The sequence below is a fragment of the Rattus norvegicus genome, chromosome 2 (assembly GCF_021556685.1).
Source record: "Rattus norvegicus strain SHRSP/BbbUtx chromosome 2, alternate assembly SHRSP_T2T, whole genome shotgun sequence".
NCBI classification, from domain to species: domain Eukaryota; kingdom Metazoa; phylum Chordata; class Mammalia; order Rodentia; family Muridae; genus Rattus; species Rattus norvegicus.
In genome coordinates, this window is record NC_141535.1 from 182,373,341 (window position 1) to 182,398,636 (window position 25,296).

General features: G+C 39.8%; 1 protein-coding gene and 1 pseudogene across 1 annotated transcript; both read right to left on the minus strand.

The window, feature by feature from the left end:
- Positions 1-1,074: 1,074 nt before the first annotated feature.
- On the minus strand, positions 1,075-1,923 carry Tdpoz1-ps12 (TD and POZ domain containing 1, pseudogene 12; annotated as a pseudogene).
- A 3,815-nt stretch (positions 1,924-5,738) lies between these two features.
- Positions 5,739-6,833, minus strand: Tdpoz2l3 (TD and POZ domain containing 2 like 3). Its single transcript, XM_087641194.1, has one exon. The coding sequence runs from the start codon at positions 6,831-6,833 to the stop codon at positions 5,739-5,741; it is 1,095 nt and encodes a 364-aa protein (XP_087497320.1).
- Between the last annotated feature and the right edge of the window lie 18,463 nt (positions 6,834-25,296).

Sequence of the window (25,296 nt, forward strand, 5' to 3'; positions counted from 1 at the left end):
ATCATTAAATAATTAAAAACATATTCCAAGAACACATTAAAAATATCATGTACAAAAACAAAGTAGGCTTTGTCTTAGTTGAATAGGGGTGCTTCGATATACAAAAATCAAACTTTAGTTGACCATATAAACCAACTGACAGAAAAAACAGCAAATCAAATGCAAACAAAAAAAGCAAAAACCATGCTCATTAAACTGGATCCAGGAAAGGTCTTTAAGAAGCAACCCGTTAATGATAAAAGTTCTTCAGAGATTGCCACACAGATGATAGAGCTAAATATAATAATGGTAATATAGAAGAAGCCCATGTCAACATCAACTTAAATAGGGAGAAACTCAAAGCCACTGTACAAAAGCAAAGGCAGGTAGTGGTTTCTCATTCTCTTAAATCTACTCAATACAGCAGTTGAAGTCTTAATTAGAACAATAAGGCAACTGGTAATTAACAGGATAAATACATTAAGGTTGAAAGATTTTTATTTGCAGATATATAATACACATAAATTAGGTGAAATTTTTTACATGCCAGTTAAGTTAGGTCATCTATTCCTGTTCAGTATAATGCAGACAGTTGAGCAGAATCAGTTGAGCTGTGTTTCAGGCCAGTTGAATCCCAGGCTCAAGACATCAGACAAGAATAAAACAGCAGGGTAGATATCAGGTAGAGTGTCCAAGACCCTAGTGCTGCCACACCATTTTGACACATTACAGCTCTTGTAAATCCAGACTGCCTTTGCCCAGATTCACTGTAAATGCTCCAGCAATGCTGTAGTCTAAACAGAAGTCATTGGTAGAATGAGTGGTTGTTGCTGTTGGAAGACAGGTGTAGGTCATAACTGTCAAGCTCCTAAAATATCTTTCAGCATTTGAGTGAGGGCTCCAAGCAAGGACAATGTATAGAAGCCAGGGAGCGAAATGTTTCCTCCACCAAGTAGGGATGTGACTCCACCATTGACTTCCACCCCACAGTCTCAGAGACTTCAGAAGCATGAAGTATAATGAAATCCATAGCTTTAGTCTTCAGGTGCTCTGCTCTGTAGAGGTCAGCCAGGATGAGAGTGGGTACAGCATTTTTCACAGAGACGTTCCTGCACACATGACCTTCAAGCCCTGCAGGGCATACTTATCATCAGCTGCCAACAAACCAGTGGCCATTGAGTGGCTGTGGAGGTGTGGTGCCTTCCCTGTGTAAATGAAATGCATCATTTCCTTAAAGACTTGCAAATGAATGTCATGGATCTCAATGCAGTTTGTTAAGCTTTCTAGCATTTCATGTTCAAACATGGCTCTGAAAACTGGAGAGCGAGCTGCTAGAATGGCATTGTTAGCTCTGAATTCCTGGCCAGCTATCACCAGGCTGCAGTCTGTGAAGAGGGAATTTTCCCACAGCTCTCCTAGGTCTTCTGCCAACATCTGCATTGGATCCCTGATTGCAGGTGTCATGTTCTGTCCAGGCCTGCTAAAGAAGGTTCCTATTATGTCCACCTTGTAACACAGGGTAAGCTTGTCTTTAGGGAGAAGCCAACGACTATGGTAGAGGAGGAAATCTCGAAGGATGAACTTTTTGCATCCTCAGTATTGATTTGGCAGAAACCTTAATACATCTGAGATCTTTGTAATAAGATATTTCTCTCCTTGGGCATTTATGATCCAGAACTGTACCTTTGTCCAAAATGGGCTCTTTGGACAACTGAGCAAACCCAGGTAAACAGACAGGTAATCTTTGCTTTCTTCATCAACACCGTTTGGGTATATTCTCAAACACCATTGTACTTCTTCACTGGCCTCTAATGAGAACCCTGGGCTTGTAATATTTTCCCGAATTCCATCCATGCAAAATGAAAAGTTTCTAATGGTCCACTCATAGCAGAAATTCTGAACACTGATGTGTGTGTAGCCACAGCTCTTGACTTCCAGGTCCCTTGACAGGTCTTCTGGAGGTAGTTTGGAGGGTAAAGTTGATCTGAAAGAAGTAATAGAAGTTACTATTCACTCTGTAGGATACAATTATAGATACCCTTTACATTTTATTTTCTTTGTCTGCTAAATTGTCCCTTTATATTCTTGGAAACTTGTATTTCTATTCAGTTTCTGTAGGTTTCCATATTTGTTGTACTGAAGATAAAACAGACTCACTACGACTCATAAATCTCTCTCTCTCTATCTCTCTCTCTATCTCTCTCTCTGTCTGTCTCTCTGTGTTTGTGTCTCTCTCAGTCTCCATTATCCTCACTCACCCCAGCCATGGGTCTGTCTTTGTGTGTGTTTATTGAATCTTATGTCAATGGTAACTACTTTTGACTATTCTATCCAATGTTGGAAGAGTTTGGAAGTGTATAAACAATCTCATTTCAATTGTGTAGTATTAATTGGGGTCCTGTAGCAAACATAAAGAATGAATTTCTCTATATACATAGAAAGTGGATGTATGAAAAAATCTGTAGGCAGAGGTCGAGCTAATATAAAGATGGCTAAAGTCAATACTTACTTATTCCACAAGGTTTGAAGTCTCAGGTCTTCTTCAGTATTGAACAGAATCCTGAAGAATTAGATTCAGATGCCAGTGAAGAAATGAGTTTGCTAGTAAGATGAGAGCAAGCAAGCAAAGACTCAAAATTGACTTCTCCTATATACTTACATAGGCCTGCAATAGAAGTGGGGCCCAGTTAAGTGAATGTCTTCTAGTCTTAAGATCTGGATTAATGGTGTGTGTTTTTCTGCCTCAAGACTCAGATTAAAAGTGTGTTTTTCTACCCAAACAGTCTGTAGTTAAACTGGATCTATCTACTTCAACATAAGTCACAAAATGTTAAAAGGCATCCCCTCCAGTATTTTAGTTTACTTAAGTCGACAGATAGCTAAACAGGAAGAAATTCAGTACTCCTTCACCACCAAAGTGATGTTTCATGACTGTGGTGCATTGGGCTGTCAGGAGGGGTTGGGGTGCCTGATCTAGAAAAGAAATTAAAGACCCTTCTATGAGTTTTGTCAGATAGGCTCCTAACTGTTATTTGGGGGGGGGACTCTGCAAGGATAAACTGGAGTGGGGCAACATTTGTGTTGTAAATAAACAAATAAATAATGAAGAAAAAGAAGCAAGTACACAGAGAAAAGTAAGAGAGGATGCAGTTTTTCCAGGAGAGTTTTTCAGAGATAGGTTGAAAAGAGAGAAATGGAGACATGGGGGGGAAACAGAATGATTCAGAGAACAAGGAAGGAGCCAGAAGAATACAATAGTTGGTTAAGTTAGTTTGAGGCAAGGCAGAGCAGTTCAGGAAAAACTGAAAGAACACAGATTGAATCAGTTACAATGGAGAGGGGTTTTAAACCACCCAGCCAGACCTCAGAAAGAAGTAGGTAGGAGTGAATCATGCACCTAAAAGTGCCAGAGGCTAAAATGATTCTAGGCCTAGAATAGATTTTAAAAGGCTAGAAGCTTCCAGGACTAGGCCTAGGTTAACAAGTGGAGGCAGAAAGCCTCAGTGATGACAATAAATACAGATGAATAATAGTTATTTTTACAATAAGAACACAAGAAAGTCTGCAGTAGCTCTATATGAGGTAGAGAGCTGAGCTGCTCCATGCACAGTTCAGACCTGCTCCTGCATTTAGGAACAGAGGGTGAATGACTTCAGGGAAGCAAGGACCACTTGTCCCTCAGACAAAACCTGCCCACTTATCTCACTAAATATTTTCTACCTAGACAGATATAATTTCTCTTTCTATGTCTTTTTTCTGCTGATACACAGCCATTTCTGCCATTGCAAAATCTAACAAACATTTGACTTTCCTTCAGACAGAGCTGTAGCTTCAGCACCATCTTGGTTGGGGTCAGTTTTCTGAGTGACTGCCATTTTTGTTATGGGCAGATAAGGTTTGCCTATGCTATTGCTTCAGCATCATCTTAGCTTAAGGCAAGCTTCCCACTGACAATTTTCTCTCATTTCTGGGTCTGAGAGAATATAAATCTTATGGGATTCAAACAATTCTTTTTTTCTGTTTTTTTTTATTAATTTGAGTATTCTTTTTAAATATTCTGTAGAGCTCTCATTATTTCACCTGGTTACCATAGGCAAATTTATAGGCCAACTTGATTTGAAGCTTCCCTGAGGCTCAGCCAACAGAATCTGGCAGTAGACACTTATACTCTCCCTACCTTCAACAGCCTTAAAATCCCAGTTGGGTATGGTCAAAGTTAATGCTGTATCAAGATTTGCCTGGACTTGTGTGGGCAGACCATTTACCTCTGGAACCAATTTCCAAGCTTCTCCAACAATTCTCTCACTTTCTTCAGTTGTGAAAAGAACCTGGAACTATTGTTGACAGTCAGCCCAGGTGGGATTATGAGTCAACATGATTGAATCTAAAAGACCGAGGGGGATCTGAGGGTCTTTTCGAAAATGGAGGGAGGGGATCTACGACTTACAATTATAAAGGTCAGTACTGGTTAATGGTACATAGGACACAAACTGTCTCCCCTGTACATCTGTGTGTTCAGAAGACTAAGAGGAGTAAGGTCATAGTAGAGTCAATCCCTTTGGGCAGTATAGCGTGAATGTGTGTTGAACTCATATTAGGTAAGGGCACTAAAACTCATCAAAGTAAAAACGCCTAAGCTGCCATTTCAATTCTCACTATCTGTGCACCAAATCAAAGGCATCAAAGTATAGCAGCAGCCATTAAAAGTCTCCCCATCAGAAAATGCCCAGGTCTATAATTTTCATCTGCTATACTAAGAGGCGTTATGGCATATACTCCTCAAATCATTTCACAAAATAAAAAGAGAAGGAATATTTCCCACTTTATTTTATGAGAGACTACAGTTACAGTGATATCTAAAACACACATCAATTTCCCTTAGGGACTCATGCAAACATAATCATTAAATAATTGCAGGAATACATGAAAAATATCATTCACAAAAAGTAGGGTTTGTCTCAAGATGAGTAATGGTGGTTCAATATACAGAAATCTATAAAATTTAATTGACCACATAGATTAACTGAAAGAAAAAAAGCAAAACAAAAGTGAACAAACAAAAAACATGATCATTAAACTGGATCAGGACATGAACTTTAAGAAGCAATCTCTTAATGATAAAAGTTCTCCAGAGATGGTCACAGAGATTATGTGGCTAAATATAATAATGGTAATATAGAAGAACCCCATATCAATATCAACTTAAATGGGGAGAAACTCAAAGCCCCTGTACAAAAGCAAAGGTCAGTCAAGGTTTCTCATTTTCTTAAATAGATTGAATGCAAGAGTTGAAATCTTAATAAGGCAACTGGCAATAAAGAGGATAAATACAGTAAAGTTGAAAGAATTTTTATTTGCAGATAGATACTACACATGAATTAGGTGGAAAACTTTACACGTCAGTTAATACATTTAAGTTAGGTCACCAATTCTGCTCAGTCCAATGCAAACAGGATTCTCCAAAGAAAGTCAGTTAGGATCTGCTTCAGGCCAGATGAATTCCAGGTACAAGACATCAGACAAGAATACAACAAAATCAATAGGATAGGTGTCAGGTATAGTGTCCAAGACCCTAGTGCTGCACTTACCCTACACACCATTTTGAAATATTACAGCTCTGTGAATTCCATAGCCCCATGCTGCCTTGCCCCAGATTCACTGTAAGTGTTCCAGTCAAACCGTAATCTAAACAGAAGTCATTGTTAAAAACATTGGTTATAGCTGTTAGCAGCCAGGTGCAGGCCATAACTGACAAGCTCCTAAACTATCTTTTGGCGTTTGAGTGAGGGCTCCAAGGAAAAACAATGTACAGAAGCCAGGGTGCGAAATGCTTCCTCCACCAAGTGGGGATGTGACTCCACCATTGACTTCCACTCCAAGGTCTCAGAGACTTCAAAAGCATGAAGTATAATGAAATCCATGGCCCTAGTCTTCAGGTGCTCTGTGCTGTGGAGGTCAGCCAGGATGAGAGTTGGTACAGCATTCTTCACAGAGAGGTTCCTGCACAGGGAATCCTCACAAATGACCTTCAAGTCCTGCAGATCATACTTATCAGCAGCTGCCAACAAACCAGTGGCCATTGAGTGGCTGTGAAGGTGTGGTGCCTTCCCTGTGTAAATGAAGGCCATCATTTCCTTAAAGACTTGCAGGTGAATGTCGTGAATCTCAATGCGGTTTGTTAGATGCTCTTGCATTTCATGTTCAAACATGGCTCTGAAAACTGGAGAGCGAGCTGCTAGAATGGCCTTGTGAGCTCTGAATTCCTGCCCACCTACAACAAGGGTGCAGTCTGTGAAGAGGGAATTTTCCCACAGCTCTCCTACATCATCAGCCAACATCTGTGTTGCATCCTTGATTGCAGGTCTCATGTTATGTCCAGGCCTGCTAAAGGAGGGTCCTACTATGGACACCTTGCAACACAGGATGAGCTGGTCTTCAGGGAGAAGACAATGCCTATGGGAGAGGAGGAAATCTCGAAGGATGAACTTCCTCAATGCCCATTGTTCGTTTGGAAGAAACCTTATAACATTTGGGATCTTTGTAATATGATGTTTCTCTCCTTGGGCATTTATGATCCAGCACTGGAACTTTGCCAAAACTGGGCTCTTTGGACAACTGTGCAAACCCAGGCAAACAGACAGGTAATCTTTGCTTTCTTCATCAACACCGTTTGGGTATATTGTCAAACACCATTGCACTTCTTCATTGGTCTCTAATGAGAACACTGGGCTTGTAATATTTTCCCAAATTCCATCCATCCAAAATGAAAAGTTGCTAATGGTCCACTTGTAGCAGAATTTCTGAACACTGATATGTGTGTAGCCGCAGATCTTGGCTTCCAGGTCCCCTGACATATCTTTTGGAGGTAGTTTGGAGATTAAAGTTGATCTGAAAGAAGTAATAGAATTTACTCTTTATTCTGCAAGATACAATTATAGATAGCCTTTTGTTTTTATTTTCAATTTTCTGCTAAATTGCCCCTTTCACATTCTTGAAAACGTCTATTTCTAAGCAGGAACTGTAGGTTTCCATACTTGTTCTACCAAACATAAAACAGACCCACTATGACTGTTAAATCTCTCTCTCTCTCTCTCTCTCTCTCTATATATATATATATATATATATATATATATATATATATATATATATATATATATCTCCCCCCTCATTTGATTGTGACTATATGTCTCTGTCTTTGTTTTTTTATGTCTCTCTCAGTCTCCACTACCCCCACCCAAAACTACCATGGTTCTGTATATCTCTGTGTATCTTTATTGACTCTTAGTTCAATAGTAACTAGGTTTGACTATTCTATCCAACTTTTGAACTGTTTGGAAATGGATAAACACTACCATTTACCATTTCAACTGTGTTGTACTAATCAGGGGCATGTAATAAACATAAAGAATAAATTTCTCTACATAAATAGAAAGTGGATGTATGAGAAAAATCTGTAGGCAGAAGTCAAACTAATATAAAGTTGGCTAATGTCAATACTTACTTATTCCACAAGATTTGAAGTCTCAGATCCTCTTCAGAATTCAACAGAATCTTGCAGAAATAGGTTTGGAAGCCAGTGTAGAAATGAGCTTGCTAGTAAAGTGAGAGCAAGCAGGTAGACTCACAGCATCCTTCTTCTACGTACTTTTATAGGCCTGCAACAGAAGTGGGGCCCAGTTAATGGTATGTCTTCTAGACTTAAGATTTGGATTAATGGTACATGTTTTCCAGACTCAAGACTCAGACTAAAGGTGTGTTTTTCTACCAAAAGAGTCTGTAGATGAACTGGATATATCTACTTCAACTTAAGCCAAAAACTGTTAAAAACCATCCTCTCCAGTTTTTTAGGTTACTTAAGTCCACAGGAAGTCTAAAAAGGAGGACATTCAGTACTCCTTCACAAGCAAAATGATGTTTCATGATTGTGGTGCATTGGGGTGTTGGGAGGGATGGGGGTTCTTGAGCTAGAAAAGAAAATAAAGACCCTGCTATGAGTTTTGTCAGATAGTCTCCTGTCTGTTATTTGGAGCAAGGGGGTGATGAAGAACTCTGCAAGGAAAAACTGGAATTTACATCCCAAATATATTTATTTACATTTGGGATGTAAGTAAATAAGATAAATAATGAAGAAAAAGAAACCAGTACAGAGTGAAAAGTAAGAGGGGAGGCAGTTTTTCCAGGAGAGTTTTTCGGAGACAGGTTGAAGAGAGAGAAATGGAGACACAGGGAGAGACAGAATGATTCAGAGAACAAGAAAGGAGCCAGAAGAATACAATAGTTAGTGAAAGTTAGAATGAGGCAAGGAAGAGCAGCTCAGGAAAAACTGAAATAATTCAGATTGAATCAGGTACAATGGAGAAGAGTTTTAAACTACCCATCCAGACCTCAGAAAAAACTAAAAAGGAGTGACTTATTCACCTATAAGTATCACAGGCTAAATTTTTTTCTACGCCTAGAATAGACATAGTGTCTAGAAGCTTCCAGAGATGACAATAAATACAAATAATAGTTGTTATTTTTACTATAAAAACACTAGAAAGTCTTCAGCAGGTCTAAACCAGATGTGACAGCTGAGCTGTTCCATGAACAGGTCAAACCCTCTGCATTCAGCAATAGAGGATGAATGACTACAGGGAAAGGAAAGACCACTTGTCCCTCAAAGAACACATGCCCATTTATCTCTGTGTTTTTCTCTTTTTATGGTTTTTTTTGCACATACACATCCATTTATGACAATTTCAACATACAAAAAACCTATGACTTTCCTTCAGAGAGGGGTGTAGCTTCAGCACCATCTTCACTGAGGGCAGTCCGCTGAGTGACTGCCATCTTTGTTGTAGGCAGTTAAGGTTTTCCTATGCTATTGTTTCAGCACCATCTTAGCTAATGCAGACCATAAGACTGGTTGTAGCTTCAGTGTCATCTTAGTTAATGACAGGCCTGTGGCCATCTACCATATTTACAGTAGGCAGTTACATAAACATTGCCTCCTTACATTAGAACAGTCTTTGAATTGCTAATTTCTATCCTGATTTGGTAAATCTTCAATATTAATTTAAGGATTTGCAGCAGTAAAAATTTAAAGAGCATTAATGATTGTATAACTCATATACTTAATAGATATTCACTATCAATCTTTTCAGAAACCTGCTGAATGTAACCTTACATGTTTAAAGTTATTAGGACAGAGAATCCCGTGCATAGATGTTACAACTGCCCCACCCCCACCCACCAAGATCTCTGAGAAGAAATAGACACAGTGACAAGACTGCCTAGATTGTGGTATGATAACCACTGAGAAAGAGTGCTCCATTGCCTTGCCGCTGCCATGTATCAGCCTACACTGCTGTCAAACTGAGGATACAAGAGAGTTAAATGTCTCATATTGCCTAGGACAAAGTGAGTCATTTTTTCCAAAGTTCCTACTCCACAGGAAATATCTTCTCCTCTTCTGGGCCTAATGACCCCACTGACTCTGACTGAGTTATGATGGAGACCACAGGAACCTGGGAAAACTGTCTAGGTAGTAGACTATTGACCAACCTCTGACATTTTAATTAATGATATCTACATTATAATTCATGTTTTTCAACTTTCTGAGTACAATTGTGACTAAGCTAACTACAACTAAAATACATACCTCTACTTCCTTAGCCAAGGTAATCTACCATCTTCTTACCTAAGTAGTCAATTCATTAACTATTTAAGACTACCAGATTCTTAGCAAAAACAGAAAGGCTTGCATGAGTCACAGGCTTCAGGACAATGGATACGCATATTCAGATATACTCATGCTAAATTATATGATCGATTATCTTCAAAAGTTGTATAATTTTCAAGGTCCTTTAATTTTCTTTTCAATACATACCTAAAAATGTTTCCCATTATACTAAATTTATATACATTCAGCGTCCTAGACAGAAGTAAAAGCCCTTCTTGCTTCTTTCTGTTCCCGGAAAGGTTTTGTCATCCCTAAACTTATCTTAAAGATTGCTCACTCTGTTAACAAGCTTATCTATCACTTCTGTAAACATATAAGCTCCAAGAAACACAATAAGACCTACATTCCAAGAACGATTTAGACTCCATCGGCATAAGTAACCTGTCAATAAATAGCCTAATTCCTACTTGTGACCTATTCCAGAGAGTGAGGTTCCTCTCCTGTTCCCTGGAATAGGAATGCTCTTCATTCAAACCACCAAGACTTAAGCGTTTCAAATGTACACCTAAGAAAAATTATTTTCTCCCAAATACACTTAACTTTATTCTCTAATAAATATAATCTACTACTATTACTATTAAATCTACCTCCACCCCCCACCCACCCACACATAAAGTTTCAAAATCTTGTCAGGTTCAGGAATTTATTCATAATCAATATTCATGACAGTTCCAGTCGTGCAAGCTACATGCTCCAATCTACTCTAACAGATACAGACTATTCAAATGGACCTGCTCCTAGTACGTACAGATAGTTCCACAGAACCTTAATAGCAAGGAAACAGTCAACTCTCTTAAGACTGGATCAATATCAACACCAAATTTTCCTTGGTTTCCTAAATACACATTGTCCCAAAGTGAGCAAGAGTTAGTGAAAGATCATGATGGCCCTATTCCTATTCCACCATAGTCTCTCTCAAATTTTTCCTTTAATTTTACGTTAATCCATAATGAAGGAATTTTAGCATTCCTCCTAGGCATCATCCTACAGTTATCTGGCAAAAGAGAGATAGGCATGACTCACTATGAAAAAAGGCTGCTTGCTCCTTCCTACTCTCTTATTCTCTTACTCCTAATCTCCCTGATACTTTAACCCCTTTCTCTATCTCTCTCCCCCTTTCCCCATTCCCCCTCTTTCTCCATATGTTCCTGGCCAGCAACTCTATCTCCATTTCTCTCTCTTTTTGTCTTCCTCCCTCTCTGACTCACACAGTCTCTCTATATGTATGTCTTATTTTTCAGCCTCTACTCTCTTCTCTTCCCTACCCGACTCCCCTTCCTATGCTCTAAATAACTTTGTTTCTACACTGTAACTATACTAAGTGCATATATATATATATATATATATATATATATATATATCCATGTATCTACTGATCTATCATCTATCTATACTATCTATACTAAAAATAAACTACATCTAAACCATATAATAAACTATATTCTATACAATGGCTGGTAACCCTGGGGGAAAGGATACTTCAGGATGGGCCTGAAAGTGCAACCCTCCAACCCATACCACACCTAGTTCTAACAAACAAATCCTGTTGATGTTTTCATAAAACAAAACAGTTGTAATGTCGACCTATCAATGGGTTTCAAAAATGTTCTACGTTCTGATTTCAAATTTGTTATGTTAGTCAGAGGCCTCTAGAGAATGTACAGAATAAGTTTATCTGTATGAATAGAAACTGGATATATATGAGAAAAATCTAAGGGTGAGGTCCAGCTACCTAACAATGGCTAAAGCCAGTACTTACCTAGTCAACAAGGTTTGAAGTATCAGGTGTTCTTCTTCAATATATAGTAGAATTCTGAAGTAGGCTCTAATGCCGGTGAGGGAATGGGCTGCTAGTAAGATGAAAGCACTCAGGCAAAGACAGAAGGCTTCCTTCTTCCAAGTGATTATATAGGCCTCCATCAGAAGGTGTGGCCCAGTGCTGTACTCCCAAAATTTGGATTAAAGGTAGGTAAGTTTCTGACTCAGCACTCAGATTAAAGGCGTGTTTTTCTAGTGAGACACTATTTGAACCAGCTGTATCTACTTCAACTTATGAAAAAAATTAAAGGTTATGTATGCCAACTAGTTTTGGACTTAAATTAATTAAATTAATTAAATTAATTCCAGAGTTAGTCCAGATGGGAATATGAGTAGCCATGACCAGTGAACTGTGGTGAATCTTCCATAAATGAAGGGAATTTTCTGCAAAGCTACTATTTAAGCTTGTGCTGGTCTTACCTTAATTCCTTCCACAAACATCATCAGAGATGGGATCTGAACTTGTCAGAAGTATGAGTGTTCACAAAATGGAGGGCGGGTGGAAGAACTCTTATATGGTGGGCATAAAGCAGAGCCCCAAACCTCTGATGGTGGCTTTTTTCTATCATGTATATTTGTCCAATCAGATCCACAGACCTTGTGATGACTCCCCCAAATTTGGTTGGGGGGGGGGTCTTGTAATTCCCTCTCAAGTATTCCTCCTTAAAAATCATTTCCCAGTTTTACTTAAGGGTGTGGTTTAAGAATATCCTAAGTACTTTTTCAATTCAATCACTTTAACTGGCAGGATTCATCTCATCAGTACTTCAGAGTCTACATCCTGTGCAGGTGAGTTCTCACCTCTTTAGACTTGGGACTGCACTGCTTGTTCTCTTGGTCCTGAGAAGGGAGAGAGTATTCTGTTTGCCAAGGGCTACAGCATATATTGAATAGATATCAAAGATTGAAGTTTGTGATATTTGCATTGATGTAAAGTGATATGTAAAATTCTATTTAGGTCTCTAATCTCTCTAGTTTGTCATGTCTTAGGAAGAATCCATGGCACAGAAGACACAGAAAAATATTCAGTGATTCAATCACTTCTGCAGCTCCTAGCTCTCCTGTATAACTTGCTCCAAGTTTCTTTATCTCTCAATACTAGATAAATCAATCAATTGATTTTTACTTTTTATTCCTGCATTAGACTTATTGAAAAGTATGAATATCAGTGACTCTGTCTCTGGTGTTTTGGGGCCTCAATAAGAGGATCCCTGGATAAATACCTAACATTGGAGATGCTTGTAGATGATCACTGTGCAACCACCCCTTTGCAGGAAAGATGCTCTAAATTGTTCCTTTCTTAGCTCTCAGGAGTAGGCTCCTGTAGGGTGGAAGTGTGACCCCCTGGGCATGAATCATGGGCTTTGATAATGAAATCTCTGTCACAGGGTAAGATAGGGGTAAAGTATTTGTAGGATGGTGAATGGGAGGAGTGATTTACTAGAAACCTGCCAGAAACGAAAGGATTTTGTACCACACAGTAGGAAGACAGGTGATAATGGTAGTAATTATCCTCATATCAAAGAATGCACCTAGTTATTATAAAAATCCAAACTGATTGTATGAGGACCAGCAGACTCTTTTAGCTTCTACCCTTGAGATCTAGTAGAAACAGTATCACCAACCAGGCAGTAAACACTAGCTGAGATGAGGCCTCCAACATATGTACATCAGGAGACCTCTGAGTCTGGGTTCAGTCAGAGAAGACAAACCTAACCCTCAAGAGACTGGAGGCCCAAGGAACGTTAGAGTTCTGGTGGAGTGTATGAGAAGGGGACATCCTTGTGGAGATTGGAGGGTGTGGTTTAATGGGGGCTGGGAATTTGGGATGGTGAACCCTGTGTGGGAGGGTGGATCAGGACTGGAATAAAATCTGGAATGTAAAAATAAATAACTAAATAAAAATATTGAGAGGTATTTAAAAAACAGACAAATGTACATAGAAATCTCAAGAGAGAGATGGATAGAGCAGGAGAGAGAGAGAGAGAGAGAGAGAGAGAGAGAGAGAGAGAGGGAGAGAGAGAGAGAGAGAGAGAGAGAGAGAGAGAGAAAAGAGGAGAGAGAGAAATGAGATAGAGAGAGACAAAGATGCACGGAGAGATAAAGAGACACACAGTGACACTAAACAGACAAGTTGTGGCTCGCACATATCCATGCTCCCAGAAAGAGGAGAATCTGGTGATGTCTTTCACAGTCTCTAGAAACTGGTATGTACACTGAAGATGCCTTAACCATACTTACCTCAGAGATTTCAGTCCAGGCAGCAGTCTAATACTTTCCTCTAAAAGACATATTTATTTGCACATATCAATTGTCATCCTTGAAGTTTTTTGCCTTGGTCTGCTGACATAGGACTAATCATGGAAGATTCTAGCCTATGTCAAATCAAACTAGGTTTAGAATGTTCTCAGCTTCTGATATTTATGGCTGAATAAGCTCACCACTTTCTAGTGCTTTCTGATCTCTGGCTGCCTGATTTCATTTGTTCTGGCTCTAAACATCTCTCCACTGTAACTGCTTTATTTTGGCTTTTCTCAGCTGCCTGTGAATTGCTCACTTGGTCTCATACTAACTTTGGAAATCAGTCCTAATCTTCTGTCTCCACCTCACTCTCTGACTTGTTATGTCTGTCTCTCTCTTGTTGTCTCTTCAACCTCTCTCTCTACCATTGTCCCATTAAAACTGGCCTCTCTATCCTTTACTCTCTTCACTGACCTCTTGAATAGCTTCCATTCCTATACCTTCTTGTCAAAGTTGGGCACATCCTTGTCTGTCTAATACTTCTCTGATTTTTCACTTTCCTTTCACACTGTTGCTTTTTTCTACAATTTATTTTACTTTCAGTGTGTGGAATTTATTGTGGATACTAACGGTTTGTCTGTATTCCAACCAGAGGGATTAAAGTTATCTCCCAAAGCTGAGCCACTGCACAACTAAAAATTTTATTTATATCAATTGTGTTTTCAGTTCTTTTTGTAGGCATTTTGGGGTTTAGGATTTACTGTTATAAATCTGGCTAATAAATTAAAAGCTGGTGAGGATTTGATTTTATGCGGATTTGATTTTGTTCAGACTGGTAGCCAGCTTTCTGGTGACTAGTCAAAGCTTTTGTTTGTTTGTTTGCTTGTTTTTTTTTCAGGAGGTAACACAATTATGATCAAGTATGCTGAAACAGTTTCCTTTTTTGTTGAAGTGTCAGGCTCCTTGTAAGTGTTTTAGGAAAAAAATTGATCAAACAAAATTGTCCCAATCTGGAACTCAGGTTGAGCACAGTCTGGAATCCCTTGACCACTGCCTTCTCTTCCTTGCTCTGAAGGGGTTAGACCCTAGCATCTCAAAGTATAGTTTCTAGAATTACTGTGGAGCCTCCAGGATTCTTGTTTTGGAGTCTCCTGAGAAGTCTTGAACATGAATTCATATTCCATGGCATTTTCATATTTATTGATTTTTCTCTTATATATTACACCTTAGCAAGAGTTTCTCCTCCCTCACTTCCTCCATGTAGGCCCTGCAACCCCAATAAATCCTCTTACACATCAACTACTTTGGTTCCTTCCAAAGGAGAGCAGGCCTCCCAAAGATGTCAACTAAGCAGGACAGGTTACATTAAGCCTGGCACATGCCATCATACTGAGGTGGGACACTGCAAACCAGTAGGATGAAAGAGGTCCCAAAAGCAGGCAAAACAGTGAGAGACACATACCTGGTGATTATAAAATATGGTCCATGCTATATCCTGCTGCCAACAACAGTTGTCTTTTCTGTCCCCTTGTTTCCCATGGATAGCCAGACACATTTTGTTGGACACGGGGCACAAAATTCTGTCTTGAAACAAGTACTATGGTTAATTTCAAATAAAAAACGTGGGTAAAGGTGCAACAGAAAGCAGCAGAAACCAAGACTACTTGGCAACATGAGAGCCCAATTCCCCCACCAAAGTAAACACTGGATATCCAAACACACCAGAAAAGCAAGTTCTAGACTTAAAATCACATTTTATCATGATGATGAAGGACTTTAAGAAGGTCATAAATAACTCCCCTAAGGAAATACAGGACAACACAGGTAAACAACTAGAATTCCCTAAAATGGAAACAGAAATATCTCTGAAAGAACACTTGAAAAAACAACAAAACAGGACAAGGAAGTGAACAAAATGATCCAGGATTTAAAAATGTAAATAGAAGCAATAAATAAAGCACAAAGGGACATAAGCATGGAGATAGAAAACCTGGGGAAGAGATCAGGAGTCATATTTGCGACCATCACCAACAGAATACAAGATATAGAAGAGAGAAACTCAGAAGCAAAAGATAGCATAGAAAACATCGTCACAACTGTCAAAGGTAATCTTAAATGGAAAAAGCTCCTAGCCTGAAACATACAGAAAATCCAGGACACAATGAGAAGATCAAACCTAAGGATAATAAGTATTAAAGTGAGTGAAGACTCCCAACTTAAAGGACCAGTAAATTTCTTCAACAAAATCATAGAAGAAAACTTCGCTAACCTAAAGAAAGGGATGACCATACACATACAAGATGCCTACAGAATTCCAAATAGATTGGACTAGAAAAGGAACTCCACCTGTCACATAATAATCAAAACACAAAACGCACAAAACAAAGAAAGAATATTAAAAGCAGTAAGGGGAAAAGGTCAAGAACATGTAAAGGCAGACCTATCAGAATTACACCAGACTTCTCACTAGAGACTATGAAAGCCAGAAGATGCAAGACAGATGTCATACAAAGCCTAAGAGAACATACATGCCAGCCCAGGCGTGGAAGTATCCATGCAAAACTATCAATTAGCATTGAGGGAGAAACCAAGACATTCCATGACAAAACCAAATTCATGCAATATCTTTCTACAAATCCAACCCTACAAAGGATAATAAATGGTGAAACCCAACAGAAAGAGGCAAGCTACGCCCTACAAAAGGCAAAAAGTAATGTTTTAGCAACAAAACCAAAATAAGAGGAGCACACAACCATAACCCCACCTCCAAACACGAAAAGAACTGAAGACAAAGATTAACAGACTGGATATGTGGAGAGGACCCAGCATTTTGCTGCATACAGGAAACACACCTCAGAGACAAAGAGGACACTACCTCAGAGTAAAAGGCTGGAAAACCACTTTCCGATCCAATTGTCTGAAGAAGCAAGCTAGAGATGCCACTCTAATAGAGAATAAAATCGACTTTCAAACAAAAGTCATCGGAAAAGATAAGGAAGGGCACTTCATATTCATCAAAGGGAATTCCACCAAGATGAACTCTCAATCCTAAATATCTATGCCCCAAACACAAGGACACCTACATACATAAAGAAAAGCTTACTAAAGCTCAAAACACACATTGCACTACACAATAATAGTAGGAGATTTCAACACCCCACTCTCATCAATGGACAGATCATGGAAACATATTTAGCAGAGACATAGACTAACAGAAGTTATGAACCAAATGTACTTAACTGATGTTTATAGAACATTCCATCCTAAAACAAAAGGATATACCTTCTTCTCACCACCTCATGGTGCCTTCTCCAAAACTGACCATAAAATCATTCACAAAACAGGACGGAACAGATACAGAAAGATGGAAATAGTCACATGCATACTATCAGACCACCAGGGACTAAGAATGTTCTTCAATAACAAAAATAAGGAAAGAAGGCCCACTTATACATGGGGGTTGAACAATGCTCTACTCAATGATAACTTGGTCAAGGAAGAAATAAAGAAATTAAAGTCTCCTTAGAATTTAATGAAAATGAGGTACAACATACCCAAACTTATAGGACACAATGAAAGCTGTGCTAAGAGGAAAACTCATAGCTCTGAGTGCCTGCAGAGAGAAATAGGAGAGGGCATACATCAGCAGTTTGATTGCACACCTAAAAGCTCTACAACAAAAAGAAGCAAATACACACAGGAGCAGTAGAAGGCAGGAAATAAACAAACTCAGTGCTGAAATCAACCAAGTAGAAATATAAGAACTATAAAAAGAATGAACAGAACCAAAAGCTGGTTCATTGAGAAAATCAACAAGATAGATAAACCCTTAGCCAGACTAACCAGAGGGAACAGAGAGGATGTCCAAATTAACAAAATCAGAAATGAAAAGGGAGACATATCAAAAGAATCAGACGAAATTCAAAAAAACATCAGATCCTACTACAAATGCCTGTATTCAACAAAACTTGAAAATCTGAAGGAAATTGTCAATTTTGTAGACAAATACCAGGTACCAAAGTTAAATGAGGAACAGACAAACAATTTAAACAACCCCATGGCTCCTAAGGAAATGAGAGCAGCCATTAAACGTCTCCCAACAAAAAAAAAAATGCCCCAGATCAGATGGATTTAGTGCAGAATTCTATCAGAACTTCATAGAAGACCTCTGTCCAATACTGTCCAATCTATTCCATAAAGATGAAATGGATGGAGCAGTACCAAATTCCTTCTATGAAACCACAATAACTCTTATACCTAACCCACAAAGACTCAACAAAGAAACAGGACTTCAGACCAATTTCCCTTAGGAATATGTACACAAATATACTCAATAAAATTATTGCAAACATAATCCAAGAGCACATCAAAACGATCCTCCATCATGGTCAATTAGGCTTCATTCCAGGTATGCAGGGATGGTTCAATATCCAGAAAAGCATCTACATAATCCCCTATAAAAACAAACCCCAAGAAAAAAACCACACAATCATTTCATTAGATGCTGTGAAAGAATCTGACAAAATTCAACACCCCTTCATGCTAAGAGTCCCAGAAAAATAAACAGGAATTCAGGGTCCATACCTAAACTTGGTAAAACCATATACAGTAAAACAATAGCTAACATTAGCCTAACTGGAGAGAATCTTGAAGAAATCCCACTAAAATCAGAGACTAGACAAGGTTGCCCACTCTCTCCCTACTTATTCAATATAAATACTACTCCCTGGTACTGAGACGTGTACTCAGTGATTCGACTCAGACAGGATTTCACACCGGGTTTCCATAAAAGATGGAGTTCTCTGCTCCAGGCTTTATCCATACTTGGCATAGGGTGCAAGGTAATTCAATGTTGTAACATACAACCGGAATGTGTGGGTCTTAGTAAACTCTCCAAAACACGTCCCCAGGGACACTAGCTTATTCTGGATATGTTGGCATCCAGTTTAGGGCTCATCTCACTCACATAATGCACTTGGTCTTTGTGGAGCTGGAAACAGTAGGTGCCATCCAGTCTGTCCAGGAGGAGTTGTAGATTCTCTCCAATGTATTTTGCAATCTTCTCAAGCAGAACCCGGGCCTCTTTTTCAGTCAAAGGCCTGTTTTTCAGTGAAAGGCCTCTTTTTCCCCCAGCTTGGCTCCCAGGATCTTCATGCCTAATGGGAGATATTTTAATTGTGGTAAGGAAGGACATTTGAAAACGAATTATAGGCAAGACATGACTAGAAACAATTTTTTTAACCTAGAAATAATAAAAAGAGAAAACTTCAGCCTTCTGGAAAATGCAAAAAGTGTGTCAAAGTCTGACACTGGCCTGATGAATGCAGATCAACCAGGGATTGGCAAGGTTACCCTTTAACATCAGAAAAGGAGTCCTCCTGTAGGCCCTGATATCAAATTTGATTTAATCATTCTGTGCCGGTAAATGAGGTTTGTTGGAGGGGCCTGAGATAGCTAGAATAGAATAAAGACCCTGATTTAACTTGTTTCAGATTAGCTTCTGTCTGTGTTTTAGGAGATTGCGAACATTTCCCTGGCACTACACTCCAACACTATGGACTATGATCAAGTTCTCCTTGGTTTTTGATTTGACAGGTAGTGCATTGTGTGTGTGTGTGTGTAGGTTGCAGACAAAATGACTTACACTAAAAATCTGGTAGCCTCTCATACATGTTCTGGACACTGAATCAGCTGATCCGGGCTGAATTCTCCTATCTTTCCAAATAGAAGGTTTTTTTTTAACCCATCTTTGTGAAGACATAACAACCCATGTGGGGCTTCACATTTCTTGGAATATTGATTACAAACTTACTGGTTTGTCCAGAAATGCTAAAGGACCCTTGTACTATGCTCACTTTGCAGCAGAGCCTGGACTGGTCTTAGGAGAAACCAATGACCATGAGAGTAGAAAACCCAATAAATGAACATTTTGAATCCCCTCTATTGGATTTACAGAAACCTATATTTTTTGTTACATTATAATTCTTGATATAGATGATTTCGACATCTAAGTAATAAAGATTGCTCGGCCTTATACTCTTCTGTGCTGGAAATAGAGACCTGAGCTCCCCCATGCACTGATACAACACATTATGAGTAACACCAGTCTCAGAAACACATTATTATTTGCTCTGTGTACTTCTTGAACCAGGTTTTCTTTAGAAAAACTGGTTAAGAATTTTGATTTTATTATTGGATATTTTATGTATTTACTTTTCGAATTTCATCTCCTTTTTGGTTACCCCCACTCCCATCCCCATCCTCCTGCTTATATAAGAATGTGCCCCCTAACACCAACATTTCTCTATTGCCTTCATGCCCTGGCATTCTTCTACACTAGGGAATCCAGCCTCCACAGGACCAAGGGCTTCTCCTCCCATTGTTGGAAGATAAGGCCATACTCTGCTACATATGCTGCTGGAGCCATTTGGTCCCTCCGTGTACTCTTTGGTTGGAGGTTTCCTCCCTAGCAGCTCTGAGTTCTCTGATTAGATGATATTGTTTTTCTACTTGTGGTGTTCCAAACCCCTTCAGCTCCTTCAGTCCTTTCTCTAACTCTACCGGGGCCCCATGATTAGCTGCAAGCATTCCCATTGTATCTGTAAAGCTCTGGAATAGCATCTTCAGGAGACATCAATATCAGGCTCCTGACAGCAAGCACTTCTTGGCCTCTGCAATAGTACTCGGTTATGGAAATGTACCACCGTTTCTGAATCCATTCATCTGTTGAAGAACACTTGGGTGCTTTCTAGCTTCTGGCTTTTATATGTAAGGCTGCTGGGAATATAGTGGTGCATATATCTTTGTTATATTGCGGGAAAGTACTATGTTCAATGTCCCCACCAGCGGGGACCCAGTTATTCAGGGTCCTGAAGGAGCGCTACCCTTGCGCCTAAATGGGGGGGGGGGTGAGAGAAGAAGGAGACCAAGCAAAAGTTCTGTTGTCAAGGTCTCATTTATTGGGATGAATGTTACAGCTTTTAAGGCTTTCAGGTAGGGGGAGTGTCCTTTGTGAAACATGAAGGAGGGGGAGATGAGGGTATAGGCAGTGATAGCTGGAGGCAAAGAAGGCAGGCGATGAGGTCAGGTGGTGGAGACACCAGCTGTAGACTGAGGAGATAACTGGTATCTGCTTGAGCTGAGGCATCCCTTGAATGTTATCTTCCTGTGCCGTAAATTCATGGGAGAGGCTTTCATTCAACAATCTTAAGGCTTATGGCAGTCATCTTAGGGGTGAGTCTCTGTGGCCAAACAGCCCAGAGTCACCTAGTCACTTTGAACCATGCAGTTCAAAAAGTGGCTAGGCCCAAATCCAATATGGCTCCATGCATCTCCCCCATTTTTCTTTTATAAAAGACCATTAGGTGGAAGTAATGGTCTGAGAGAGATCAGACATGCCTCACAGAGTGCCCAGCTCGGCCATGGCGAGCCACTCTTGCAGTTAGGACTGCACCCCAATGGCTAGGAATGAACTTATGCTGTAACACACCGTTCTGGGCTATACGTGTGTGTTATTGGGGGAGAAACTGGGCAGAGGAGCATTTGACCGGCCCACACGTTTAAACGGGGTGTAGCCACCTCTGTCTTAGGATCAACCTCTCGAACCCCAGCATTATCCGTCATAGGATCACCTTGTCGCCCGCAAGGCACCATGTCTTAGATTGGTCAAGGGTCAGAGGAAGTTGCCCGTCACTGAAGAAGCTACATCAGGTCATCTTCTCATTCCTCTCACTTGAGCCCAGGGGCGAAAGAGCAGGGGCCAGATGGCATTAATTTAGGAGATTGTGGAAGTTGAGCCTCTCCCAATATGTTGTAGGCACCTCATCTTGTTCGTTGTCTCTCTGGTTCTCCTCAACTGTTCCGGTCTCCAAGCGATGATAATGTAGTGAAACAGAATTTCTAGACAAAGCAGAATCTATGTGATTTAATGAAGCATGTAAGTCGCTGAAAGGCCCAAGGACCAAAGGAAATCAACAAAAGTAGGCCCACAAGGGGTCCCAAAATTGAGGGCAACAGAACAGAGAGCCATGGGGATGTAGAAAACCAGTTTTGGTACCATGACTCTTGTTGCTCTCTCTCTCTCTCCTTCGTTTTTCTAGGCTATCTCTCACCTTTTTTAGACTGTCTTCTACAAGTCCAGTCTTATCTACATAAACACAGCATTCCTCTTTTAAGGCTGCACAAAGTCCTCCTTGTTGTAGGAAGATTAAGTCTAGGCCTCTTCTATTTTGTAAGACTACTTCAGACAATGAGGCAACTGAGTCTTTTAAGTTAGATAATCCATCTCTTAATTCAGCAATATCCTTATCTATGGCTTCACTAAGCTGTTTATAGTATTGATGGGACGTAACGAGGGAAGCGATGCCAGTGCCTGCACCCGCGGCCCCTAGTCCTAGGAGAACAGCCAGAGTGATGGCAGTTACTGGTTCTCTTTTTACCTTATGAGGCATATCCGAGCCCTTTTCCCAGGATTTAAGAAAAGTCTCTGGCTCATGTATGCTGAGTCTGGGAAATACAATTGAACCAGCACACAGTAATCTTTAGTCTGTAAAAATTGAGATGTTATAACATATGTGGTTAGACCAGTGGAACATGCTAGATAAGTATACTTGGGGGCTTGTAAATATGTATTTTGATTGTCAATGATTATGGTATGATTACATATTTCTAATAATTGTTTAGGGAGGAGCATGTTCTTCCTGAGGAGGCAGCTTCCTATCCCTGAGACTTCTGTGATTGTGAGTACTATGGTGTTCCAAGAGAGACCACCAGTGTTATAAGTATATGTGATGTTGCCAAAAGTGGCTATACCCTCATAGAAAGGAGGGTTAGCGGAAAAACACATCCAGCATTCCTCATAAATAGAGGTATTTGTCTCCTGTTCATGATATACCAAGGCAAGAGCTGAGGCGTTAAGAACAGATAAAATCAGGCTCGTGGGGGACATAGGCCCAACAGGTATGGTGAGCTGAAAAAGGGTAGTTGGAGGACTAGAGGTGTTAAAGGGGGGCTGAGTCACCACCCTGGGTGGCAAGGAACCCTGGCTATGCAATTGAGGGTTAGGCCCAATGGAGGCCTTATGTAAGTTGGGGGTGGTTTTAAATAATCTAATTTTGAAGGTTACTCCGGGGTCTCTATTGGCAACATACATCCAGAGACCCCACTCAAACCCCTTATGCCAGTTTTCTGGGGTGATTTTTTTTCCCAGCATCAGTAAAAGTTATTGTAAGAGGGTTGCACCAGCCCTTGGAAGGCTCAGTGTTCTGGCATTCCTGGGTTAGAGTACTGTTTCTGTTAGAATTGTGCCACCCCTTTTTTACTGTGGGTTTCCAGTATGCATCTCCTGTGGTTTCACACCCCCAGGAGGCACAATAGAATTGATCCCTGTGTCCACACTTATAGTTTAGGGTGCAATCTCTGTGGGATCCGGGACAGACGTAAAAGTCAGTTTCCCTAATGTTGGTGCGTCGATGGACAGTGTCACAACTGACATATCTTTCATTAAAACTAGACCCATGAGGGGCTTCAATTAGGGGTAAGTATTTGTCTTCGAGGCCCCAGTAAGAATTTCCTCCTGCAGCTAGTTTAAATAAATCTAGAGTTAATTGTGGCCAGGTGGGGTTAGGGCCAGTGTGGGAGGTGGTAAAGGCGGTATCTCCGGCCTCATTTATAATTACCCAGGTGTAATTCCAAATCTGATAGGGGCTTGACGTTCCGGATGTCAGCACAGTTAGAAAGAGAAGTTTCAGTAGAATCCAGTAGAGCTTCATTGTTCTGAAAAAGAAAACATGCATTTTTCTCAGGCGCCACCCTGGAATTTGTTATAAGGCTTTATCAATTTTGGAATTTGTTTGAAATTTATTGTAAAGCTTTAGAAAAAGCTACTGGTCCAAAACATACAGGAAATCCAGGACTCAATGAGAAGATCAAACCTAAGGATAATAGGTATAGAAGAGAGTGAAGACTCCCAGCTCAAAGGACCAGTAAATATCTTCAACAAAATCATAGAAGAAAACTTCCCTAACCTAAAAAAAGAGATACCCATAGGCATACAAGAAGCCTACAGAACTCCAAATAGATTGGACCAGAAAAGAAATACCTCCCGTCACATAATAGTCAAAACACCAAACGCACAAAATAAAGAAAGAATATTAAAAGCAGTAAGGGAAAACGGTCAAGTAACATATAAAGGCAGACCTATCAGAATCACACCAGACTTTTCGCCAGAAACTATGAAGTCCAGAAGATCCTGGACAGATGTCATACAGACCCTAAGAGAACACAAATGCCAGCCCAGGTTACTGTATCCTGCAAAACTCTCAAGTAACATAGATGGAGAAACCAAGATATTCCATGACAAAACCAAATTTACACAATATCTTTCTACAAATCCAGTACCACAAAGGATAATAAATTGTAAAGCCCAACATAAGGAGGCAAGCTATACCCTAGAAGAAGCAAGAAACTAATCGTCTTGGCAACAAAAAAAAAGAGAAGAAAAGCACACAAACATAACCTCACATCCAAATATAAATATAACAGGAAGCAATAATCACTATTCCTTAATATCTCTCAACATCAATGGCCTCAACTCCCCAATAAAAAGACATAGATTAACAAACTGGATACGCAATGAGGACCCTGCATTCTGCTGCCTACAGGAAACACACCTCAGAGACAAAGACAGACACTACCTCAGAGTGAAAGGCTGGAAAACAACTTTCCAAGCAAATGCTCAGAAGAAGCAAGCTGGAGTAGCCATTCTAATATCAAATAAAATCAATTTTCAATTAAAAGTCATCAAAAAAAGATAAGGAAGGACACTTCATATTCATCAAAGGAAAAATCCACCAAGATGGATCCACTCTCAATCCTCATCTTCGGTTGGTTTATATACAAGTGTGCAATTTCTAGGCTTGAAAGTAAAATGATGCTATCTGGTGCTGGATAGAGGAGCCTTATTTTTTATTATGGCAGCTTGCTATTTTTGTAACATGGTGATTTGGTTGAACACAATAAAGTACAGTAGTAACTGATCTCCCCTTCTTCCTGGATGAGTGAGGAGATGATTAAATGTTGATGTCAGCATCCTTGAGCATATTCAGATGAGCTTCTGCTTCTGTTGAAAATGATGCTGTGTTTGATTGTGGTCCGAAGCTTTGAAGCACTACTTGGCATCTCCTTCCTTGGAGGTCTCACTGTTTAAACATAACAGATTTGATAGCTTGTTGGTAAGGTGAGGTCCAGCTTGTCTCCACTAGGTCATCTTCATGTGAATCCGGTGGTTATACGGTTTTGTTTTAGGGATATTTCATTTTTTTAATAACGGTTTTAGCTGACATTCATGGAGAGAATGAATCCTTAGAACTGTGCCACTAGTGAAAGGAAATCCTGTCTAGAGTATGTTTCTTTACAAAGCTGTGTCACACCATCCTTTGGGCCCTCTGCTGGAAAAGTAGAATCAAGTCTCAAATAATGCCTTTTAAATTGTATCCTCTAGTATTATAGATGTAGGACAGTACTGTATCATACCTCTG